The sequence below is a fragment of the Ixodes scapularis genome, unplaced genomic scaffold (genome assembly GCF_016920785.2).
Source record: "Ixodes scapularis isolate PalLabHiFi unplaced genomic scaffold, ASM1692078v2 PGA_scaffold1__304_contigs__length_218370807, whole genome shotgun sequence".
NCBI lineage: Eukaryota > Metazoa > Arthropoda > Arachnida > Ixodida > Ixodidae > Ixodes > Ixodes scapularis.
Window position 1 is genome coordinate 18,202,371 of NW_024609846.1, and position 26,243 is coordinate 18,228,613.

General features: G+C 45.4%; 1 protein-coding gene across 1 annotated transcript in view; it reads left to right on the forward strand.

The window, feature by feature from the left end:
* The window catches only part of LOC120842912 (enteropeptidase-like), a 79,202-nt gene that overhangs the window by 11,994 nt on the left and 40,965 nt on the right, over window positions 1-26,243 (forward strand). The window contains exons 2-5 of the mRNA XM_040214123.1: window positions 23,521-23,740; window positions 24,222-24,450; window positions 24,523-24,664; window positions 24,925-25,190. Of these exons, the coding sequence (XP_040070057.1) occupies window positions 23,521-23,740; window positions 24,222-24,450; window positions 24,523-24,664; window positions 24,925-25,190 (857 nt within the window). The remainder of the gene's footprint in view (window positions 1-23,520; window positions 23,741-24,221; window positions 24,451-24,522; window positions 24,665-24,924; window positions 25,191-26,243) is intronic.

Here is a 26,243-nt window from a genome sequence, read left to right on the forward strand (position 1 = left end):
GTTATTTCTGCGCCAGTAGGACCGGGCCTGCTGGTGACGGGCCGCGGCCCGGGGGTCACTGCAAAAACCCCGGCCAGTCGCAGGCAGGTGAGGTGCCCTCCCCCTTTTGGATCCGACCCGCGTACTGGGTTTTAGAGACACCTGACTTAAATGGTAATCCAATAGAAGTCACGAGTATACATCAGCTTTACGATCAAAAGAATATTAGTAGAATTAATAAATCCTTCTACGCATCTCGGTGCCGAAGCCTTTAATGAAGGGTCAAATTATCACGAGAAATTTTGAAATGTGTCTTCCAGTCGCTCGGAAGTGGGCGGTAATACCCGACGCTAAAAACCAGACTTGGCAAGTAATCCGTTACAAGTAACGGCTTACTTGTAATCTGTTACTTTTTCAAGTAATTTTTTAATTGCCACTTTACTTTTTGCACCAGCAATGAGTAATGCAATTTCGTTACAAAATATTTGCAAAGGGTTTCTTTAATTACTCGTTACTTCTTAAAATTTGAACATAACACAGAACTCAAGCAATGCGAGCAGGAAATTCAGCCTCACAAATATAGAGCAATTCCGACAAATTGGAAAACATCGAGAGGAGAAGAATGACCAAAATAATAACCCGATTTTTTATGACCGGTCACCTGATGCACTAGAAAAACGTTGAAGGCATCTAGAAATATGTTAGAAAAAAAATCTCATGACGACAACGCAGAGTAGGCTCTGCCCCTTTCCACCACTTTTAATTGGTGCTTTACAGCAGTGTTGCGGAATGGGCACCCCCATTCCATTCCAGTACCATTCCGGGGAATTTGAGTTTTCAATAACTCCATTCCTTTCAACTCCTAGGGATGGGGACACTGGGCCCATTCCCACTCCTAGAATGGCTGACTCGCTCCATTCCATTCCTCCAATTCCTAAACGTTAAAAGTGTCTCTTGACAGCTGCTATACACTGCAGGGTTGGGCAGAAATGTTCAGAAATGTATTTGGAAATACAAATACTGGGATAGATGAAAATAGTTGCTAAGATACTGATACTCTAGTCTCAAATGTATTTATAAAAATGTATCGCGATACATATCGGAAATACATTTTAGAAAGAGGCAAAATGTCTTTGGAAATATAAATACAAGAATACATTTTAGGGAGGGCAGAAATATAAATACAGATAATACAATACATTTTCAAATTTCTTTAAGACGCCAACTGAGATGAGGCTTGTTTGAAGTGGAGGTTTCTTTTTTTTTTTGGTCCCGACATTACTTTTCCGCAGGCTTGGCACTTCGCCTTGAAGGTAGTGGTTCCGGACGAAGAGTCCTAAATATGTTTAAAAAACGTTTCATCAAGGATTGATCGCGGTCCCTTCCCTAGCATTCTGTCGGACTGACCAGTGATGCGAAAAGACTTCGACCTCTAAAATAAATTCCATAAAAACATCACCACTTCCCTGTCTAATAAGGGCGCCCCTGTCAGCACTGATCACATGACGTCACGGTGGGATGAACTAGTATTCTTGAATCTGTAGGTGTTGCCTTGAACATGAAACTTTACCCACGCTGCTGTATGAAAGGACAATACATACTTTCGTTGTAGCTGACCTCGTTGAAGACCATGCGGGCAGTTGCATTTGGAATTTAAAAAAAAAAGTGGACCACGTGAAGCATCCTGAAGCACATGTCTTATCTTCTGTTATGGTTGAAGAAACGATACGGTGGCATCCTTGTTGTGACGGTCCTTCCTGCCGACTCTCCGCCTCCAACGCATAAATGGCAGTCTTCAAGTTTCGCCTAGCATCATTCAAACAGAGACCTCGTGGATTGCGATCTAAGATGACCGGCACAGGTGCGAGCTCTTCCAGAAACAGCGCGCTCAAGACGACTCGAAAGTGTACGAAGTCTGGGTCCGCACAGCGAGGCCACGTCTGGCCTCCTTCCTAGGTATCGGATCACCAGAGCAGCAGGTCACGTTCACGTCGGCTGATGACGTACCAGCCGTGCAATATTACAGGCGCAGACGCATTCGGTTATGTGTTGAACTTCACTGGTGAAAGGCGCCACCGCCCCCCCCCCCCTCCCATCCCCCCTCTGTTCTTTGCTTTGACGCTTGTCTTTTGTATTGCATTTTTTTTCTTTTGCGCATAAGTCTGCTAGGGCCTTACGCGGGTTCGCAGTTTCCCGCTCATTTTATTTCTGAACAACCGACTCCCTGACTAGCTCGGTATAGCTGAACGTAAAAAATAAATAAATAAAAAAATAAATAAATATATAAATAAAATTTAAAGAACCTGGCCCATTCCATTTCCATTCCATTCCGGGCAAAAGGCATCTAGTTCCATTCCCATTCCATTCCCCTGAACGTTGCTGCCATTCCATTCCCATTCCATTCCGGGGCCGCGAAAATGCCGAATGATTCTGGAATAATTCCAACTCCGGAGTGGCAACTCCGCAACACTGCTTTACATCTCCTGGGCAGGAGAAACTTCTTCGGATTTATTTGTTTCTGACTTTTACACCGTTCCACCTTTGCGAACTTCTTCGACGGCTCTCGCCACCTGCACAAAGCTACATGTACGAGACCGCCGCTTTGAAACGTGGCACTCACGCTCGAAAGGCCAATTTCAAAGGTGAGCTTTCGTTGGTCGGTTCCTGCCCTCCGAATCTCCTAGAATAGGTAGACGCTGCTACTGAGCATGCGCTCCGCTAACTTTGTCTGCAGAATTCCAGGGATGATTTTCGGTCGCCGTATGCTAGCGGGATAGTGGGTGCGGTTGCAGCGTTTGTTGTTTCGTCAGCTTTCAGGTGAACGGAGTGCACCTAGATTCTTTCTCTTAAGAGGGCGCGGTACCTCTATTTATTCGTCCGTTTCAGCCACCAGATGGCGCGCGGCTCGTAACGTGGTTGAACGCGCAACTTCTAGATGGCGCCAGTATCGAAGTGTGAAAAGGCCCGCGTTATCCGCTGCGTGAAATAGATCCCGAAATGTGTCGTGTTCTCCCGGCGGAGGAAGTTTCTCCCTCCCTCGCGCGCGCTTGGTATGTCTGTGGTCAGTCAGCTCAGTGTGCATAGCATCGGACGTCAGTGATAATACGCGCGGTGGCCCAGTCCGGCCTCTGCGCTGCGTGATGCAGTGGGTGGCGCTCGTTTCTGTTCGGAGGTAGGAATAAAAATGTCGGTCCTCTTTTTTTGCGACGCTCGCTTCTATAGCTTGGTTGTTTTTTTTTGTTTTTTTTTAATCTCAAGTGACCTAGAGTAGCGCCTCTTCGAAATCGTCCTTTGCGGCGAGCGATTGAGAGTCAGGTTAGCATTTTATTTTGGTCAGCACTACACGTTCGATCAAGACCTCGGGCGGCGATGTAAATATGTATTGCTCCCCAAAGTGTGTCCAAGGTGCGCAATGACAATTGGAAATGGTATTGAAGGCGCGCGACCTACGGTTGGTAAAATACGTGCGTTAGATTAACTTATTCAGTCTAATCATTTTTGCCAACGTCTTTTATCTGTTTCGACAAATGACATGGTCGAGTCTATTGATAACCTTAGCTAGATTAGACGTACGGAGTGTCAGATCTTTAAATAAATTTGCTTCGCTTATGTGAATGAATAACTGTTTTCTCTTTTCCGTGCTCGGTGCTATGCAAAAATCGCTTAGATGTTATGGTAGCATAGTGTGGCGGCGTTTTGCACGCTGACTCGCTATTGCATTCGCTGTGCACAATATCTGTTCAGATGGAATGTGCCAAATCGTATTTCCGATCGATATGATAGATTTACTTTGCTTTCCTAATTATAACTGGTTCGCCCCTGATCTGAGCCTAAGTTCAAATGCGAAGGTGCAGACAGACTTAGCGTCGTAACAGCCGTAATGCGTAGAAAGAAATTGGTACCATGAAAGAAAAACAAAAGGATACGAGGTGGCTCGGTGTTATAAAAGTAATGAGTGTGCAAAAGATGCCATCGCACGTTTTTTTTTTTTTTTAATTTTTTGCATTGCTGGGAAACGCTCAAGGTACCAGCAAAGACAGCGAGCTGGCGTGAAATTTCCATCGAGCGGAAAACGAGTGTCACTTTCATTTCATCATGCGCTTTCATTTTGATATGGCTCAAAATGCGCGCGAAATAGTAGCATTTAAGGCAACAAAATTTAGATGTTAGGTCTGGAACACCACCATACTCGGCCGTGTTGGGGGCATCTCTCGCGAGTCAATACGTCAAAGGTATTGCGCGTCGAACTGTACGTGAGAGTTATCCATTCCAGCGAAACCTTGATTTCGCAAAACTATTGTGCGTTAGAGATATGCATCGTGTAAATCACGTATGACTATACCCTATCTCACTAGTTGCGCGCAGTACTTGGAAGCCACGAGCGAGAAATAAAGGACCGTTGATTTGAAGGACAATCGCGACGTGCAAAACCATAAAAGAGAGTCACGATAAGACGAGAGCTTTCCCTTCTCTTCAAGCGCGTGGGTTACGCTCTCAATCCCGCACCTGTGGTAACACTGCAGGCTCCTAAAATCGTCTTCCCTGAAGAACACAGTAGCCTTTAGAATTGAGGGGTGCTACGCGAAAGCGAGCGACATGGTCACGGGAACGAAGGCGAGGTGCTCCGGGCTTTGAAAACGTTCCTGATCGCAACAATTTTTTTTTTTTTTTTCGAGGCCCAATTTTTTTATTTTTATTTTCGTCTACCTTGATACGCCATCAGCACAAAAAAATACCATAAACTAAAAAGAAAATAAAAAGAAATAGTGGGCATACAACCACAACGCACCCACTGAGACCCGAGTCAAGGCAAGAACAACTAACTACTAAAAGGGGAAAAAAAATCATGTTCGCATACACAGACAGAACGCCTCCATCGAAAGCAATGAATCATGCGCTTGTTCTGCCAGTCTCGTTGTGCGTCTGTCAAAAGCCACAAAGGAGGAAGACAATCAGCGCCTACATTACCCCCCCCCCCCCCCCTAAAAAGAAGAAAAGAAAGGTTTCTTGGGCGCCCGCGGCCGCCCAAATGATGACCTTGGAAGGGTATGCGATTGTAGCGCGTTTGTCCCCCGGTTGTGCCCCTGTCTCAAATGCCACGGTCCGTTTCTCCCAAGTGCCCGTCTTATCTTCCCGAGTATCAACTCCGCAGTGATTCTGAATTATTCCGATGCTTTCCAACGTTGCAAAACTATTGCACGAATATTTACACAAAAGTATACACTGTTCGCAGAACTATCTACAGCGATAAAATTCAAAAGCGTCGTGTTGGATTCGGGAACTCGTGTAGGTTTAGCTCATTGTTGGAACATTCTTATTCGCTGGATGAACTCCACAAAACGTGTAAATATTAGAATGAACTTTCCAGAGAACGATAGTTGTTGGCGGGGTTTCCAGGCGACCGGAGAGGTCGCAATTATTGGTTGATTAAAAATTTTATTTCATAATCATAATCGTACCATCAAGGGCACGCCATTTTCTCATCAGTTCTTCTACGGACAGAGTTGCTGTATTCGTAGCACACGCAGACTGAAATGGTTGAGACTGTGCTCATATAATATCTTCTTTTGGCAGGTACTGCGCAGCGATTGCACACAATGCCTCTAACATAAACATGCTGCTCCACATGTGTATTCGTAAGATGCAATACATCGTTCTCCCAACTTCGTTCAAATGGACATGAAAGCGCGTAACCGTCACTTGGTGAAGTTCTATCTTAGAGGTGAAGTGTTTACCGTAAAAAGTCGTTAATTATTTATTTTTTTCCGTTCCACTACAAAGCTCGATTCACTTCAATTTTTGTTTTTATGTCGTCTCTACAGCGCTTTTACGTCGGTACATTCGTGTTAGAGGACATCACATAATGTGCGGAAAAAAAAACAAAAAAAAAACGGTACGATCGATGCTGCATAGCCCCTTTTTTGCGGACATCAAGAAAAAAAAAAAAAAGAGATACTAGTTGTCTTCACTTCGCACTGCATGTTTTAGCACGGAAGTTCCTATTTGGTTATGATGCCTTTACTTTCTTAAAAAAATTGTATACAGTAATTTAAATTACCGAATCACAAAAACGTCGAAATTGCATAATTGCTTTTCGTTGGGACGCCATGACGACAGTCGCTGTCGTCATGGCGTCCCAACGAAAAGCAACTAGTGTTCGCTCGTGGTTTTCGCCAGCATTTCTACGATGAATTGCCAGGATCGCGAGATGCAACAGCGTGACACTCCGTCTTCTGTGACGTCTTTAGTTGCCACTTCGGGACCACTTTTGATGTATCCCCAGCAGAGGACGCTAAACACACCAATCGGAGACGCGCTGCGGGCGCCATACTACTGCTCCTAAAAGTAGCTGTCAGGTGCTTTGCTCCGCGTCTGTGATTCCCTCACAGCAGCTCTGACTGAGGGTTGCCAAATTACGGTGAAACGGAGTATAGACAAAACAGACAGGGAACGAGCTGCCAGCATACGTTAGTCAAACTTTCAACAAAAAGGATTAGTTTCTTCCCAAGCTGGACGACATTTACCGGGCATCTTTAGAGCAGCGAAGCTCAAAATCACGCGCACTCTTTAGATTTTTTTCTCTCGCGTGTTTGTGATTTTTCTAATGTCCTGCAAGCAAAAAAAAAAGATATATATATATATATATATATATATATATATATATATATATATGTGTGTGTGTGTGTGTGTGTGTGTGTGGTGAAGTCACTCCAAGGGGGTACCGATAACTGCGAGCCACGAACATGAAGGATTCGCTAACATCCGTCAGGAGTGTGAACGGTAAATCGTCACGCAAACATATTCTCACAAGCTGCAAATATTCATTTGGCTTAGCAAGTAGAATATACTAACGACATGTGATTATTGTATACAACACACCATTTCTCGGTTCTTCAAGACCATTTCCCTAGTCTGAACGGTCGCGCTACGGGCGTCGGCCTTCCGTGCCCTCGATAGACTACGGAGCTGCGTTGTGTCGTCTGCTACTGTACCGCCGACAGGAGAGCGATAGCTCTGTGTGCTCCACAGATGCGTGTTGCGGTATAACTCTGTACGTCTGTACTAGAGGAAGACAAAAAGATAGGCTCTGTGACCCCCTCCTAAGCTTACAAAAACAAACAGAAATATACTCGTTTGGACTGAAAGGTTTCCAAAATAGTGCCAGACATTGGAAAAGCATATGTCACGGAACTTGGTTTGTGAAATGGCATTATTTTTTCGAGCAAGAAATCACCTGCTTACCACTGAGACGACGACATCGTCATTATTTATTGCGTCAGGTGTATTTGCGCTCATGAAGGAAAATCTGAACACATCCTTCTTCCAAAGTCCTATGTCGAATTATAAACACTTTTTTAAACATCTATGCACAAATAACTCATTTATTGCTACACTTGTATATACACGTTAATTAAACGACGTCAAGCCGCATTTGTGATAAGGTCTTGATGTCTATACCAACTACATTCATATTTTTTAGGGCTTTATTGAACGATAACTTCAACAATAGTTAGTGGAACACGATGGCTCGATCTCACTAAAAACCTCAACGTGCGAAGCTTCCACAGACGGTCGCTCGCGAGTATTTTCAATGTGAGACTTCAGAAGCTTTCGCATGCCACAGGGAGCTAGCTTTCGACTACAGCACTGCACGGGCCCGGGAAGCGCGGAGCGCGCTGCTGTGGGGAGAGGTTGACTTACAAGATGACGCGTTACGTGATCACGTAAGATGGCGCGTCGCGTGATCACGTAAGAGGACGTCATTTTGTGTAACGAGATCATGTAAAATGACGTGTTTGTGTCACGTGATCACGTAATATGACGTCAGTTCGTATGAAGGGATTACGTAAGATGACGTTTTCGTGTCACGCTATCACGTAGGATTACATGATTTCGTGTTACGTGACACGAAGGGGGTGAGAAAAAAAAGGGGGAGGGCATTTTTTTTTCTCTTCGCTCTTCCTAGTGAAACTAAGCGAAGCTATGGAATGTTTAGCGTGCTTCGTTTTCTTTTAGGCACACAGAAACTCCCCACTTTGAAATTCTTTGGGCTAACTTCGGGAAACCGATAATCCGCAGTGCTAACAAACACGACTTATCGGGGTGCCCAAGACATCGTTTTTGACCGCGTTGTAGATTATCATTTGCGTAGGTCAGGGTTTAAAAGAATCGCGATCGTTGAGGCGTTTGCTATGCGTCGCTGCAAACATAACATAAGCACCACCTTCATGAGCATATCTCGAAAGGGGGTTGATTTGCTACGCCCGGAACGTTTGACCGCCGTTTCCTCTGCGTGACGCTACCAGTCAGCTTTGGAGATAGCGAGATTTAGCAGGCCATTTTTCTCCTCCGTATTGGTATCCCCAAAGAAGGCGCAGCAACTGAGCATGCACGCCTCCAGTCTTTTCTGCGTAGTTCAAGGTCCCTGGGCGGATGACACGGAAACGATCCGCTGAAACTCCCTATTCTCCTCACTCTGTTCTTCCGACCTACCTTTCCCTTCCCGGCCCTTCCATTCTCCCTTCTTTCTTGCCCTAATCCAGTTTCCCTTACAGAAATACGTTTCGAAGTCGAAATAAATAAATATTGTTGCAGTTCAGCGTTGCCCGGCGCTTTGGCCTTTTAGCAACTTCATTATCCGGTGTTCACCATTTCGATGTTTGCTATTTTGATACTGCGAAGTTTGGAACTCAACAAATCACCTCTATCCGCTAAGAAAAAAAGCCATAATTTTCAGGACAAACTTTAATAATCCGAGTTGATAAACATCCGCCGGTGATGAAAATACTAAATTGGTTACAACCGAAACACTCCGGGGGTTGGAAATATTCGACATTGGTAAAACCAAAACACTCCAGTCGGTGACTGTTCCCGCCTAGCGACGGCTAATTTCTTCGAGACGCCTCCTCTGTAGAAGTTTGTGAAACACGTTATCTCGTCGATCCTCCATCCTTCCAGTGCCTATTCAGCGATCGGTGTGGTTCTTGCCAGACAACGCCAACAACATTAGTGTCGTCCGGAACCATTGACTTTAGAAACGGGCCTCTTCGCTTGGAGAAGTGATATGCGTTGATTGTTATTTGTTTCTTTTGACTACTACAGACCATACAAAAACTCGCCTTCTGGGTGCCACCAACTTCGTCTACTGGGCTGTGAAGCGCGTTCAAGCGTGCGCAATACCTCTCTAGGCCGAAAGATTGTACACTGAGTATGCGTTCAAAGCTCAATGACTTAGGCATTTTTCGTCAGGATAGATGCTCCCACGAGAAAAGCGTATGACATATGTGAATAGAATCGGAAATTTGAAATGTTCTTGTCCAATCGCATTTTTCTTTGGTTATCAACGCTTTTTAGCGTCATCACGAGACGTTCAACCATAGTACACTGGTGATTAAAAAAGAAGCACCGAAAAACATGCACCGATTTTTGCTCAAAAATAAACTCCGGAAAAAACATACCCTATTCATTACCCATGTCACCTTTTTCGGCAATATGTGAATTTCCAGAAGAACAGCGAGTTATCACCCTCCCCCTAGGAATACCCTGACTAAAAAGCAGGCGACCCGTTTTTCCCCGCGTTAGATTGCGGTGACCACGAACCGTACGGAGGTCACAGGACGTCCGTGAAAAAAAAAAAGGCGGCAAAGAACGATCTACTCTGTGCACGCTCCATCCCCGATTTCCACGACCCAAAGGCCGAAGGACTTTTGTGCGAAGGATAACGATAAAATAAAACTTTGCGTAAAAAAAAAAGAAGAAAAAATCCCGTTTTTAAAAGAAAAAAAAAAAGTACAAACTAGCACAACGCATTGACGGACCGCGAGGTTGTGGAACACCTCGCGGTCCGCTTGCCACAGGACGGTTGTCTTCGACCCATAGCTCCAAGGTGAATTTGCCACGTGCGAAAACACGGAGACCTACCCACCGAGAACAAGGAAAGCGAGACACGCACACAGACGCCTCGGTGTGCAGAATGAAACAGGATACGGGCGCGGAATTCGGCCGCGGAAGAACACCTTGCACTGCGCCGATCCGGCCGATCTCCGAACGGCCGATTTCGCATTTCGTGGACAGCGAGCGCCACCGCACGGGAGAGAGAGGTACCCTAAAAACATCAAAAACAAGCACCGACACCTTGGTTCTTTATATTTGCTCTAGTTACGGAACAGATCGATTTACATAAATAATTTGGATATTATTCGATTCCGTAATAAATTTAGAAGACACTAAGCCCAACACTTTTTATGTTTGCATTTAGATAATTTTGTAAATTAGCTCCGAACGCAAGAGTGCCAAATGAGCCGATTTTGACCATTTTTATGATTTTTTAAAGAATATAATTAAATTTATAATAAAACATTTGTTGCGCTTAATGTCTCGATAATGACTCAGTGTCTTTAAAGCCGAAATGTTCAAGAAGATCCGCGCAGCCGTTATTATTTGAGAATTTTTCTAATTTGGTGAAAAACCTCATGTAATCTCTATGGGGCTCTGAGGTGCGCCCCCTCTTAAATAAAGTATTTTATTTTTTACCACGACTACTATAACGCCGGCGTTTGAGAAATGGAAAGTAGTGTTACAGAACATTCTTGAAAAACATCAAAAACATCAAGTGACGGGAAAGTAATTTGGGAAGTACGAGTAAAGTAATTCGTTACTTTTCAGCAAAAGTAATTTGTTGCGCTAATAAATTAGATTGGAAGCTCGGTAATTTGTAATTGTAATCCATTACATCTTTCAAGTAACGGGAACAAGTCTTCTAAAAACGCCTCTGCACAGCGGCAAAACCACTTACTTGTTCAAATGTCATTATACGTGCGGTTTGCATCTGCCGATGAAAGAAGGCAGATGCTACGCCGCTCCCATCAACATAAGCTCATTCAACGCGGACACATAGCACATGAAGATAACGTAATAAGGCAGCCGAGCTCATCAATTTTAAACATTTCTGAAACCCAAGACGGAGGCTACAAAGAGAGGATGAACACAATACGTCTCGATCGAGATGTCTTCCCTCAACTCGGCTCAACTTGAGACGTCTTATGCTTGTCTCTTCTTTGTAGCTTCCGTTTTGAGTTTTAGAAATGTTTACGTAAAAATTGACATTTTTATCCAGCCAGAAATGGAGCAGCGTGGAAGGTGCCCGAAGATATTGAGGACAATATATTTATGGTTTATTATCTTATATACGACATCATATATTCTACCTGTTGAGTGAGAAAACCATAATTATTATTGAAGTGAAAATAATTTAAAAATTTAGCCAAAAACATTAACAACACCTGAAGTTTTGACTCTGTGGTTATCTTTGCACTAAATCTCACGCAATATGCAAGTAGAGATCGCGCATATGTCTCATATCATTTGATCACATAATCTACTACGCAGTTACTCAGTCACAACTCACAGTATCCTTTCTCACAATAGTGCAACATTGTATGTTGCAACAACATTGTATGTTGAGAAAAGGATCACATAAATCAAAGCACTACAAGGTAACAAGAGCGTAAGAGACAACTTCTGCAAGGGTGCTGTATTTTGAAGAGGACAGTCAGTGATTAAAAATGATTATAAACTTTCCTTTCTTTTTATAAATCAAACAATCCCCCTCAGAGGCTCCAATACAGGTTGACGTTTCTATGGATATACAGTTGTGTTTTGCCAACCTCCGAAATGACTCAGCCTTGAGAGAATATTTGTTTTACAGAACATCAAAAACGTTGTATCTGTTTTAATTAAAGTTAATTTAGCGTATACCTTTACATCGGCATGATATATTTTTTCGCGCTTTTCGTGATATGTAGACCATAATAATTTTTATTACAAATTTAAAAACAAATTTTTCTGTTAAGCCTGGAATCAGGTTTCATTTGAAATAGCAGGCTCATTATTCTGAATAAATCTCGAGACAAGCAACGAAAAATGGGGACAGCAACAACACTGTCTCTAATTTACGGACGGTGTTGTGGTTGTTCCCTTCTTTCGTTTCTTGTCTCGAGCTTTTTTTACTATGATCGTCCAACAGCTCGCCTGCGCAGTAAATCTCATTTTAGCAGACTCTTAGTTCACGAGTCAAAATGCTGGCTTTATAAGCTTGGTGCATGCGATAACTAATGCCAAACATTTCTTTAATCCTTAAGTTTTTTTTTTTTTTTGTGCACGTCCACGTTTAAAAAGCCCTTCTGTAGTTTTTTGGGAGCACCACTTTCCCCGCTCCCGTTGAGAATATGGTTTGCTTATCAGTGAAGTGCGTGGCTTTCCGTTGCCTCATCTCTGTCTGTACACATCTCCACCGAGCGTGGTGAACGTTCGTTGAAGGAGACGCGACAATCATTCGCTTCAGCTGTCGGCGTGGTTTTTACGGTGAAGCCGCAATCACACTGTTTATACACGATACAAAAGGCAGTCTGCATTCCTATTCTAACGCGAGTCACCGCGAGATTCGTGCTTCAAATTCCACATGGAAATGCGTTCAAGAAAACATTTGGCACGCGGCATTCGAAACAAGGGTGTTGCAGTAACTCGTGTTTGCAAACTATTTTGTTTTTATAATACATAAGCAGGGTCACTCAGGTTTTAGAGTTGTTCTTAAGTTTCCGCCGTTGTCCCTTTTAAAAGCCATTTATACTGATTTCAGTATATTAAAACCTCTTCCCTTGCATGCGTTCAGCTTATAAAACAAGATACCGCACGAATTATTTCCTCTTTGTTGGTCGTAAAACTGCGATGTTCTCATAACATAGTTACTTGGTCAAAGGTTTCATCCGGGGTTCCAGCTTGACGGTTAAACATTCGTGCTGCTTAATGCCCTGCGTCAGCAAAAAACGCTGATTCTGTTTTTGTTACCCTTCTGGTAAGCGTAATTAAAAGGTTATCTTAAAATAAGGTCGTAGTGCTAACTAACTTTCGATTCGTAACTGCTTGTCAGATATGTTACTAACCTTTAGCCACACTTAGTAACAGGTGTTTCCTTAACAGTCACTAACCAAGGAACTTAGTGAAGGCTCATCCGTACGACCAAGTAGAAACCACTACATTGGTTAAGAATCAAAATGGAACTTCTCTAAAATATTGTGACGAATGACAAATGATGAGGAGAAGAATAACTAAAGAAACTAAACGTTTAATGAGGCGAACTTGTGCCCAACTAACAGAACAGAAAAAGGATAGCGTCGCAGGTGTCGATGGCGGCGAAACAGCAGGATCGAACGCTAAGGCGAGACTGACCTGACAAGGTCGAGGGCGGCCTCTTATCTAGAGTGAGTCACTATCTCGAAGATTCGGCGGGGAAGGTTCGAGCGTAGCGCGCTCGGGGCGAGAATGAACACGCACTTTCTAGAACAACAAGAGCAGGGATAAACGATAGAAGTTATGTTCGCTTCAAGAATAAACGAGAACCTTCTGCAAGTCTGCGCGCGGCATTATCCCCGCCTTTAAAAGCGCATCGTCCCGATGCGGCACAAACCGAAAACAAAGCAAACAGAAATAACGGTAAACTAAAGAGTCATTTAAAACACATAAGGTCCACAGTCCTATCGAGCGTAGTGCGGCTTCATGCGCACGACCTGTACGACTTCTGGTCGTGCGTTCCATCGGGCATCACCTCGTAGTTTAGATCCCCGAGTCGACGAAGCACATTGTAGGGTCCAAAGTAGCGCTTCAGTAGTTTCTCGGTGAGACCACGGCGGCGGATCGGTGTCCACACCCAGACCCGGTCTCCGGGTTGAAAGTGGACGTCTCGGCGACGAAGGTTATACCGGCGTGCGTCGACTCGCTGTTGCCCTTGAATCTTGATTCTTGCCAGTTGACGACCTTCCTCCGCGCGTTGAGAGATCAGTTGAGCGTCGTCGTTGACATCATCGGTTGGCACGTGAGGCAGCATGGCGTCCAGCATCGTGGTGACCGTCCGGCCGTGTACCAGTTGGAACGGCGTCATTCCTGTGGTTTGTTTTACTGCTGTGTTTTACGCAAATGTAACGTACGGCAACACCTCTTCCCACGTCTTGTGCTCCACGTCGACGTACATGGAGACCATGTCGGCAATGGTCTTGTTCAGCCGCTCTGTTAGCCCGTTGGTCTGCGGGTGATAAGCGGTGGTTCGTCGATGGCTGGTGTGACTGAGCCGAAGTACCTCATGAGTGAGCTGTGCCAGGAAAGATGACCCTCGATCTGTGATCAGCACTTCAGGTGCGCCGTGTCGAAGGAGAATGGACTCGACGAAAAACGTGGCCACTTCCACCGCTGTTCCCGATGGAAGGGCTTTCGTCTCGGCGTATCGTGTAAGATAATCGGTCGCGATAATAATCCACCTCTTTCCTTGCGTCGATGTTGGAAACGGCCCAAGGAAATCCATTCTGACCTGCTGGAAGGGCGTAGTCGGGGCAGCTATCGGATGCAGGAGTCCTGCTGGCTTTGTCGGAGGCTTTTAACGTCGTTGGCACTCATGGCACGACCGTGTGTAAAGATGGACGGTTTTCGGGAGTCTCGGCCAGTAGTACTTGTCACGAATCCGGGCGAGCGTCCTGCTGTAGCCAAGGTGTCCAGCCGTCGGGTCGTCGTGGCATGTTTGAAAAATTTCTTCTCGCAGGCTGGCTGGAACAACCAGTAGCCAGGCAGGGTTACTCGTTCCGAAGTTCTTCTTGAAGAGCACGCCTCGCCGCAGATTGAAGATTGACAAGTCTCGGGCCAGGACTCGCGGAACTAAACTTCCTTGACCTTCGAGGTATTCAATCACGGCGCGAAGTTCCGGGTCGTCTCGTTGAAGTGCTCCCATGTCGGCACCTGTCACTGCGCCGAGGAAACGGGCGTCATCGTCGTCGTCAGTGCTTTCGGGAGGAGATTCGTCTGGGGCCCTAGACAAACAGTCGGCGTCGTTATGCTTGCGGCCAGACTTATGCACAATGGTCACGTCGTATTCTTGCAGTCGCAGACTCCAGCGAGCGAGGCGTCCTGACGGGTTCATGAGGTTGGCGAGCCAACAGAGAGCGTGGTGGTCCGCGACAACGCGAAATGGGATCCCGTACACGTACGGGCGGAACTTGGTTAGCGCCCAGATGACTGCGAGATATTCCTTGTCGGTCGTCGAGTAATTTGTCTCTTCCTTCGACACTGCCCGGCTTGCGTAAGCGATCACGCTCTGCTCCGTCTTGTCTTTGGACGATTACCGCGCGGAGCCCGGTATTGCTGGCGTTTGTGTGAACTTCCGTTTCCACTGATGGATCAAAGTGTCCGAGGATGGAGGGCGACTGGACTCTTTCCTTCAGTTCGTTGAACGCTTGTTCTTGTTCCTCCCCCCAATGGAAGTTCACGTCGTCCTTGGTCAGATGCGTGAGCGGTGCCGAAATCTTGGCAAAATCGCGAACGAAACGTCTTTAGTAAGCGCACAGTCCAAGAAATGTTCTTACGGCTTTCTTGTCTGATGGCTTCGGAAATTCGGCAACAGCGGATGTCTTGGCAGGATCCGGGCTTGCACCCTGAGCACTCACGACATGGCCCAGGAATTTGAGCTCCCCGTAAGCGAACCGGCATTTTGACGGCTTTAGTGTCAGTCCAGCGTTCTGGATAGCCTATAGCACGGCTTGCAAACGTCTCAGATGCTCGTTGAAGTCGCTTGCGAATACCACGACGTCGTTGAGATAGACGAGGCAGCTTTGCCATTTGAAGCCGGAAAGAAGGGTGTCCATTACGCTCTGGAACGTCGCCAGTGCCGTGCACAGTCCGAACGGCATCACTTTAAATTAGAACAGTCCGTCTGCCGTGACGAAGGCAGTCTTCTCACGATCCCGTTCGTCGACCTCGATCTGTCAGTACCCACTCTTCAGGTCCATCGACGAAAAGTATTATGCATGGCGCAGCCGGTCCCAGAGTGTCGTCGATGCGTGGAAGCGGGTACACGTCTTTTTTCATTACGGCGTTTAGTCGGCGATAGTCCACGCAGAACCGAAGAGTCCCGTCTTTCTTTTTCACCAGGACTACCGGTGAAGCCCACGGACTGCTTGAGGGCTGGACAATGTCGTCATCGAGCATTTCTTGGACCTGCTTCTGGATGACTTCTCTTTCTTTGACAGAGACATGGTACGGCGACCGATGGACAGGAAGCGCGTTGTCTTCAGTGACAATTCGGTGTTTCGCAACGGTCGTTTGGCGCACCTTTGACGACGTGGAGAAACACTCATTGAACTCGGCGAGAAGGTCACTGAGTTGTCGTCGTTGTGGGGTAGGCATGGTTGGGTCGATGTCAAACTGCGAAGGCGGCGTTGTCTTGGGTGGCCACGAAGAGAGGTCCTCAGATATTCAGGCGATTGCGGCTGAGTCAGGGAGTTCCTCGGCGTGACCCACGGCGGTGCCTTTCGTAAGGTATGGGACTCCTGTTGGAATTTCGTTACGAGTGCGGCAGTGTGTCCGTCTCTGAGTTCCGCGACGCCTCTTGCAATGCCGATCCCTCTTCCTAGAAGCAACTGAAGGATTCTTCTGAGCAAAACGTCGCCGCAGAAAGTCTCATCGACCCCGACGGGTACGAAAACACTTGCCGCGGGGGTAGGTTCACGTGGTTTGCGAGGACTCGTACCGCGGATGACGTCGCTTTGGGGTCCTCCAGTGGTGGAGCAGGTTTTCGAAGCGTCAGCCGGTTTGCTCCGAGGTCGATGACGGCGCCATACTCGCAGAGAAAGTCCATTCCGAGGATTACGTCCCTCGAACAGTCTTGCAGAACAACGAACTTGACAGGGCACGTCTCACCGTGGATCTCGACGCGAGCAGTGTATCTCCCGACCGGTGTGATGAGGTGCCCTCCGGCGGTTCGTATTTGATGTCCATCCCATGGCGTCGTGACTTTTCGAAGGCGGCGGGAGAGCCTTCCACTCAAGACTGAGTAGTCTGCTCCGGTGTCCACGAGCGCTGATGCGTCGTGCCCGTCGATGACGACGTTTAGGTTATTGGACACCGTTGCAGGGGCGTAGTTTCGATCTCTGGTAGCGTTAGAGTGGGGGCCCTCCGACGTTCGTGGAGGATCTTGGCGTCGGTCGTCTTCGGCAGCTCCACCTCCAGGGGTTGCCGCGCCTAGTTTCCCCGGCGAGGAGCGAGGGGCGACAGGCTTTCACGTCGGGGTCGGTGCATCGGCGAAGCTGGACGTCGTGGCGAAGGTGACTGGAACTCTCGGCGGGACGCACGCTCGGGGGACTGAGGTCGTCGCAGGTACTCGTCGATCTCCCGAGGTCGTTCACCATAACGGGGGCACGGGTCGTTCGGGCGGAATCTGCGCAGCCCAAGTCGCTGGTATGGGCATCGGCGGTAGGTGTGGTCTGCTTCCCCGCAGTGGAAACATAGAGGGCGCCAGTCGGGCGTTCGCCACACGTCGGTCTTCCAAGGTACGCGGGGCTCCGGCAGGTGTACTGGACCTGGTCGTCGTGCCGTCGGCCATACTGCGGTGCAGGAGACTGACGTCGGGGCGGCGCGGCATAAGTGCGAGAAGGAGGTGGTGGCCGTCGGGCCACTGCGGCGTAAGTCAACGTGGGCTCCTCGGGCGCTGCCACGACAAAGGGGAGCCTCTGGTTGGATGGCTCTCTGGACTTCTTCACGCACAACCTCGGTGATGTCGAGTGAGGCCGCGCGTACGGCAGCGGGCAGGAGCTTCTTCAGTTCCTCCTGGACGACATCACGGATAATTTCACGGATGCCGGGGAGGGTGGCGCCAAGGTCGGATCCGGATGTCGCCAGAGTGGTTACGCCGGGGTGTCGCTGGTAGTGTCTGGCGCGTGCTTGTAGAGCCCGCTCCATATTCGTCGCCTCCGTGACGAACCCGTCGACGGTTGTCGGGTGATTGCGAATGAGACCGCCGAATATCTCGCTTTTTACACCCCTCATCAGGTGGTGCGGCTTCTTCTCTTTGGTAGCCTGAGGATCGGCGTGGGCGCTCAGGCGGAGAACATCCTCGACGAAGCTGGTGGTGCTCTAATTTAGACCTTGGGTTCTTGTTCGCAGGAGATCTTCAGCCCTCTCACGTCGGTGTTGGCAGGCAAACGACTTCTTCAATTCTTGCTTGCACACCTCCCACGACGTCAAAAAGCCTCGTGGTTTTCCAACTAGTGCCTCGCAGTTCCTTCCAGCGAAAAGTAAAGGTTCTGCAAGCAGTGTTCAGCTGACCACCCGTTATGGCGGGCCACACGTTCATAGTGTTGCAGCCAGTCCTCGATGTCCTCGTGTGCGTGTCAGTGGAAAGACGTCGGAGTTTTGGGTGCAACGGGCAGGTATACGACGACAGAAGCGGCCGGGGCCTGCGCCTGGTTGGCAATCGTCGGCTGCCTGGTCCTGGGTGGTAGAAGTCCATATCCCGGGTGTAGCCCTTGGGTGCGGCGACTTGATCGAGTCTCGATCTGGTCTGCGTCGGGTTCTCGGGAGCTTGGGGTTGGACTTGTACTGCGGGAACTCGGGGGGCTACGCTGCACGGACATGCGGTACCCAGCACCTCCACCAAAATGTCATGAATGACAAATGATCAGGCGAAGAATAACTAAAGAAACTAAACGTTTAATGAGGCGAACTTGTGCCCAAATAACAGAAGAGAAAAGGGATAGCGTCGCAGGCGTCGATGGCGGCGAAACAGCAGGATCGAACGCTAAGGCGAGGCTGACTCGACAAGGTCGCGGGCGGCCTCTTATCTAGACTGAGTCACTATCTCGAAGATTCGGCGGGGAAGGTTCGAGCGTAGCGCGCTCGGGGCGAGAATGAACACGCACTTTCTAGAACAACAAAAGCAGGGATAAACGATAGAAGTTATGTTCGCAGCAAGAATAAACGAGAACCTTCTGCAAGTCTGCGCGCGGCAATACATAGCTGCCACTTAGCTCAAGACTCTAGGTGGTGGAAGCTATTGACCAATTCAAAGGACACAAATATATTTGGATTGCTCGCGCAGTTAGCTCCATTTCTCCTTCACTTTATATTGCACAAATGCTACACACATCATCAATCGGCTGAAGGCATCACACGCATGCAGACTTGTACACGCCACTTAAAAAATGTCAGCAATAACAAATACATTTACACTACGCAAAATTGTAACTAATTGCTCTGATAATTACTCTCACATAGAAGTAAGTGACCGTTACTTCAAAGAGTAATATGTTAGTCTCGCAGAGTTACTTTAACTGTACGTCGTAGGGAGAACCCAAATAGAATATCAGCACGAAGTCCAAAACGAGTGTAGCACGGGTCGGCCGTACCACAGCGCAGGGTTCTTTAGCTAGATGTCTGGTGAGGAAAAGGCAGCGCACCGTCCCTCCATTGCGTGAAACAACGACTGCCTAGTCGTGAATCTACACTTTAACATTCTTACTGAAGGATTAAGAAGACTGACGGCAGCTATTGATTTTTTTTAACAATTGGATTAAGAAGACTAAAAACAACGCGAAAAATTCCTTGTCAAAACACGCATTCTAAAGGCGATGTGCCTTAAAATGGAAAGAAACCAGCAAAAAACAATATTACCATTTTATTTAGGACACAAACAGCGGACGCACGGCAAGGGTGACAGGAATGTGGGCAACTTGAAGCTTCTAGAAGAATAGGTAAAAAAAATAGAAAAAATAAAATAAACATTTCTATTTACAAAATGTGAAAGCTGCTCTTTCATCATTTTGAGCAGCCTGCCAGTTACTGCCGTTTTCAGTCAATTTCGGTGTTGAACTGTATTTCAGCGAAATACGGCAGTTCCGCTCTTGTTGCGACATTATACTAACTCTCGTAGTTACTATACCCGAAGAGGTAATTGTTGTCTCGAGCTTTTGGAAGGCGCGCAATCGTTGGACATCCTCCTCTCTGCGTGTTCGAAAGCAAAGAAAGTGTGAAGTGTCAAATATACCAGACGCGCAGAGACCTTCTATACAAACTCGACTAGACTTAAACAGTGTTTTTTTTTTTTTGTTTTTTTTTGTTTTTGTTTTTTTAGATGGGAACGTTTTGATATTGGGAAATTTTCTAGTATTGTTGGAACCGAGAGCCAGGCTTTTATATTAGCGCGCTTTGCTCTTTTCTTGTGGGCGAGCAAGCTGCAGTTTGCAAACAAAGTAGCCAAACGAAAAATGAATCTAAGTGTTTGGCGAATTGACGAAATGTTTTGAGCCCCTGAAGACTGCCAGGCCCTGCGCTCTATAATTGCAAGTGATAATGTGATTTAGGTAATCCTCATCTTAGAAAATAAAAATAACAAATATGTTTCGTGTTTATATTCCCGCTTTTTTCTTAAGTGAATTAGTACAAACATGTGACTGATTGAAATCATATCATTGCCTTAATATCCAATGCGACAACTTTACAATTGCTTTGTAAAATATGTATTACTCGCTCTCTCGATTGTTTTATTTTCTTTTTACTTTTATACCGTCCTTTTTGAAAGCACGATTTAGCTGAGTGATAATATCAGCAATCAATAATTTCACAAAAAAAAACTATTTTTTAAAGTAATGTTTTTTTGGACATTGATTTTGAATGGTACAAGGGATACATATCTTATTATATATAACATTCCCGCTATCATAATTTGCGACGGCCAATGTAACTATCTGATCCTCTGAACTTCACAACCCTGTTCCCGCCTTTCTGAATAAACAACTTTATGTAGCAATGAATCAGCAGCTACAGAGCAGCAAGACGCCGTTTTACTACAGAACTATATATAGTTATAAGTAAATATTTTTGTTGGGCGTAACCTAACAAAATAAAAAATATATACATAACTGTCATTTGTTCACTAATTCGAAAATGTAACAATAACATTATTCAGGATGAGCCAAACGTACAGCATTTATTTTTTAGCTCTTTCGGGTTTAATTAGTTTAAGTTCACCGGATGTCTTCTAGTTCCATGGAAAGCAAACACTGTGTCTTTTCCGTGTTCTTCGTTGGGTGCCATCGATATGGTGTATCGTCGGTGCCTTCTGTCAGGTCGCCCTTTGTTCGCCGGTAGGATTTTCACAATGTATGGCCACCAAACGTCGCAACGGCAAAGCAAGAAATTGATGTGCGACGTGTACGCTTAAGTGAGTCAGAGGGAACCGGGACCCTTCATTACATCCGTATACCGGAAGCGAGATCACGGGCCTAAATGAGCAGGAGTGGGTATTGCGCCCGCGATCCCTGGGATCAGCTGGTAGAGCTTTCGCCATGCGTATTCTAAGTTGAGGTGCGCTAACGCCCCCCCCCCCCCTCCCCCCCACTTTTCTTCACCTAGCGGAAACTGAACGCCATCCAATCACAGGTTGACTTCGCGCCGTAGCCGGCCCGTGCTCCTATTTGTGTATTTCGCCCCGCGCTGGGATTTTTCAGCAACAGGAGAGTTTGCCCATTCATGACCTCAAAGCAGCGCAGCGCTGATGAAATTCAAGGCATTACTTAAATTGTTGTCGCATATCTGTGTCGGTCGCAAGACAAATAAAATTCGAGGTGATCTAACACGGTGTAAATTACCTTGTTTTACTGTCCGAGCACCTCAGTCAAAGCGTTGGCTTTAATTTAAAACCGAATGAAACATTGGGAAACAGACGCCAGTATGCTTGCATAGTCGTCGGTCGAAAGTCAGCAATCTCAACCGCCATTCTCATACGAAATGAGGAACAGTAGCAGATGCGTGTCAGTCACGCCAAATCCAAAGTGAAACCAAAACCATGCAAGTCTGGTCCAACTTGGCGCGGTTATACGAACGTCAGTTCTGCCCCCGTCCCCCTGATAGCTTTCTCTCATTGCCACAGAGAGACGTCCCCGAGTATAGCCCATCATTTTCATGGCGTTTTAGAAGTGAAGAGTTCTCGCGCGCAGCTTCGATCGGCGTTCAAGTAGCTCGCGGGACCATACACTTCCAAAGAAAAGCTCTGCGGCCGCCCCATTTTGCGACCCGGACGACATCTGTCAGCCAGAAATTTCTGAGAACCTGCTAAGCTGTTGAAACCCGGTCAGCGCGACTCCCCACCTGTATTTTTCTTTGAGAGTTTGCCGGACGTTCTTGAAAGTTTTGATTTATTTGTCTGTTCAGGATGCTTGCCCCTTTTGTATTATCTTCCTCTGTGAGAACCATGAAATACCAGGTCTAGTCGACGGCTCGCCCTTCGCAGCATGCTGACGAAGAAAGCGAGCATCAAACAGTTCGCGACGCGGGCCATTCGATGTTCTTCGATGATTGATTCAGTAAATATAATCTTCGAAATGTTTTCCCAGCTACGTTCGCTTTCTTCGCAAAAAATAGCTGGTGGGTCCAGGGTAAATGACGGAACAAGTAAATCCGTTTTTTTTTATCTCTCAAAAAAAAAAAAAAAGCTGCACTTTTCGTAACATTCCCTGAAATAAATCGGATTCCGTCCGAATGTCGAGAGGGGACTGTTCGTCGACAATATATATTGGATATGCTATGTTATCTGAGATCTTTCTTGAATTAAACTTTTTTTCGGGTCACGCAGCACCGTACGGTAAGTACAATATATTGTTCGATTGATGAGACTTGTAGGATATTATGTTGTGACCGAGGAATACCCAGGGCTTTCGGCTTTCTTGAGTAGGCAAGTATTTTCGACAGTTAATACCCTTGTAGGTTGACACGGCTGAGTGTATGACATCGTAAAAATCTGCATAAAATACAACAAACATTCCACCTGTCTTTGATTTTGTTCTGTCGCGTACAGGGTCACCAAAAATAGCTTTCATTTGAATTGTATTTTTAAGAACTTGCACATCGATTTTTTTTAAAAAAGAATGGAGAAATTTTATTCGCCCTAAGACACAAAAGATAAAGAAACAGATAAATTTAGTCACAACCTGCGTCCAGAATTGCGCTTACGCAGGCTGCTACTGCTTTTTGAAGAACACACACTCCAGCGCAGTCGGCCAACACAGACGTACTCTCTCAAACCCGAGAAGACGCGGTGTAAACCACTTTATTCAAAAATGTCACTGGAAAGGTCTATAGAATTGACTGCGTAGGCACATACAGCCATAATAGAGAGCTTTCGATGATCGATCTCATACGTCCAATACCCCTGATAACGATAAGATGCTTGGGGAAAAACGGCGAGCGTGTATCGGGCGTTGCTGTCGGAGTCATAGGAACGATCTACTAAAACTCTCTAATGACCGCTTTCCCGATTTGCTTAACTTGTACGGCAAGCGCATTTACTGCCCGTGGAATATTCGACGTGAAACAGCTAGTGGAAAAGCAGCAGTGGCCATAGATGCAGCTACAACTAGCGTTCGTTAGACCCTAGAATTAGAATTCTTTCGGTCCGCAAAGAACAACAGTTTGTGTTTCGCGATGGGTTTGAGTCTATTACAGAAAATGACTGATTCTTTATCCTAACACTTTGCGATCGTAAACCCAAAACAATCCCAGCTATATTTTAGGTAGGATACATTCTGCAATGATGTCGCTTATTTGTAGGAAACAAAATTGTAATTCCAAAATCCAATACTGAGGTCGTGCATATATAAACTTTTTTTGCAATCACGATTTTCAACGCCGATTGCGTGTTTGAATGTGCACTCGCAACCTGAACGATTACAGAATCTGCAAGTCTAGCACGCACAGGCGAAAAGGATGCGCAGAATAATTGCGGAAAGCGCCCAAAAGAAAAACATATTTCTGCAAGAATCATCAATGGTACCGAGGCTCCCCCAGATCACTGGCCCTGGATGGTCGCATTCTATAATGCAAACGATACCTTTGCGTGCGGAGGGGTCTTAATTGACGAGGAATATGTGGTAACGGCAGCACATTGTTTTCTGTAAGTGATTTTTGTTTTCAAATTTAATTAATATATATATTTTATTTGTTTTCATATAACACTTAATTCCTGTCTCGCATATTCACAGTCCATTCTTCGTTAGTTGGAAGGGTTGTTCAGCCACTTCTTTTGCAGTGCGGTTTGAGGCATGAAGCAACACACGCGTTTCTGCTTTTTGCAGCGTTAAATTTGCATTCGATGGTGGCACATAATTAAATAAGACACACGATAATAAAATTTTCTTTGAATGTTAAATAATTATCGTGTGTCCGGCATTCATATTACACGTGGTGAGAAAACAAGCCTTTAAACTTCAAAGTGAATTTCTAACTGGAGGCTAATATACGATATTGTGTCCGTCAAAGGGATAGGACGCAAGTTGTATCTCAAGTGTATTAATTAAATTTGCATAGTATTTGTTAATATAAACTTACTGAATTCGGTAACAGTAACTGTCTCTGCTTTTTCTTTATAATTTAAGAAATCAAGACGCTCATAAGTTTTCAGTTCGTCTGGGAACCACACTCAAAACCAATGTTTCTCAATGTAACACTCCACAAGACTCTAATATACGCGAAAAGAAAACCAGAAAAGCGGAAGTATCTCCAAAATTAGATCAAGAATACAATGAGGATCCTGAAAGCCAGGTGATGTGTGTTCAAGTTGAAAGCATCTGCACCCCTATTCAAGACAACTGTACCCTTTTCATGGTGCGTAAATAGCAAAGGTCCTAACATCTTTAAATGTTGTGCATCATGGTTTTGTCTATATTTCTTTCACAGAAAGACATTGCTGTTGTAAAATTAAAAACGAAGGTCGAATATACTGATTATATTCAGCCAATCTGCCTTCCGGAAAACTGTGTCGATCCTCCTGCAACTGCAAGCAGTGCATCCTATGCTGCTGGCTGGGGAAAATTATATGGTAAATGGCCAGAATTTAATATTTACTACAGACGCGAATCATTATAAAACACAACTCCGCAACACTGAATGATTTCATAATTTATATATTAAACTGGTAATTAAAAAAACTTTCATATGTTTTGTGGCGTATAGCTTGTACGTTGATCAGACGGCAGTTGGTGTTTCACACATGCTGGCATGACCAATAAGACCCTTGAATGTACAGACATTTGTATGGCCTTCATTCTTATTTCAAATAAATATTTGTTGTACTCCCAGAGTATTTCAATCCATACGAATATGAAGATGATCATGAAGTCAAAGAAGAAATAGACGACCTTGAGATTCAGCAACCCATAAACAAAACATCAAGTGAAGTAACTATCGTCGAATCACAAACGGGACAAACAACTTGGCTCACATTTCAATACCCAAACACACTAATGGAACGAAAATTAGATCTCATGGATCGGAATCAATGCTCTGACCAAATGCGAAGCGAAGTTCCTGGCCACATCATTTGCACAAATGGAGGAACATGCCGTGTGAGTAAAGAAAATCCTTGAATTTCGCTTCCTATAACACCCGAATATCGTATGATAAATTCGATTTCTTCTTGCATCTAAGTTCATAAAGCATGTAATTCATTTTAGTGTAGCCCTTTAGTCCTAAATGTTTGCCCATCTGATCGTCCGTCCGTCGGGGTCATCATTTGACCGCTGTTTAGAGAGGAAATCAACGTTGCCTGTCCTCTCACGTTAAAAGATCGGTTACTGCGCTAAATTGAGCAGAAAAATCAGAATCAAGTTGCCTGAGTACCAATTTAGTTTTTTCGTTACATTTGGCGACAAAATTGATGTCCAGTGACTTAAAAAACAATTTAAAGGTATAGCAAAATTTACAGAAGAAAATTACATCACGTGACTTGCCAAGTGGTCTACGGTAATTAAGCGTTCCCGCTAGATTTAACAGGAAAAACATTGTTTCCCCGTTAAATGTAGCATGTAAATATGTCTCATGAGACTTATACACCAATTACTTCTTCTCGAACTTTAGAGACGAAATTATTCAACATTGATTTTCCTTCTCTCACGAAAAGCTTTAACGTTTCCTAATCAGATAGAGACGACTGTATCTTAAATAGCGTATCCCATGCATTGCAGGACTTTGAAGGTAAACGCCGCTCTGTTCATCTGGTGAAAACTAAGTTTGTCACAAGCATCTTGATTTGTCTAGAAGTTTTGAATGATATGTATATTAATCTGAGGTATCTCCAACTTTCTTGTGTAACTAAACTTCGTTCTGAACATGATATAGCACCTTGATTGCACATCAAAATTTCTACTCAAAGAAAGGAAACGTTCGGGGCCATAATTGGCGCCACCTTTCTTAACTAGATCTGGAGATTGAAGAGACATATCCCTCCATATGCGCGAGGAACCCGCAACGATCACCTATATTCCTGTACGTATATTCGATCCACTGGCGAGCAAGAGCAATCAGACTATTAGTGAAGGGATAAATGCTTTTTACTATAGATATTATTAATAACCGGCAGTGAGGAATATCGTCCAGTCGTGATATTCGGACCGCAGAAC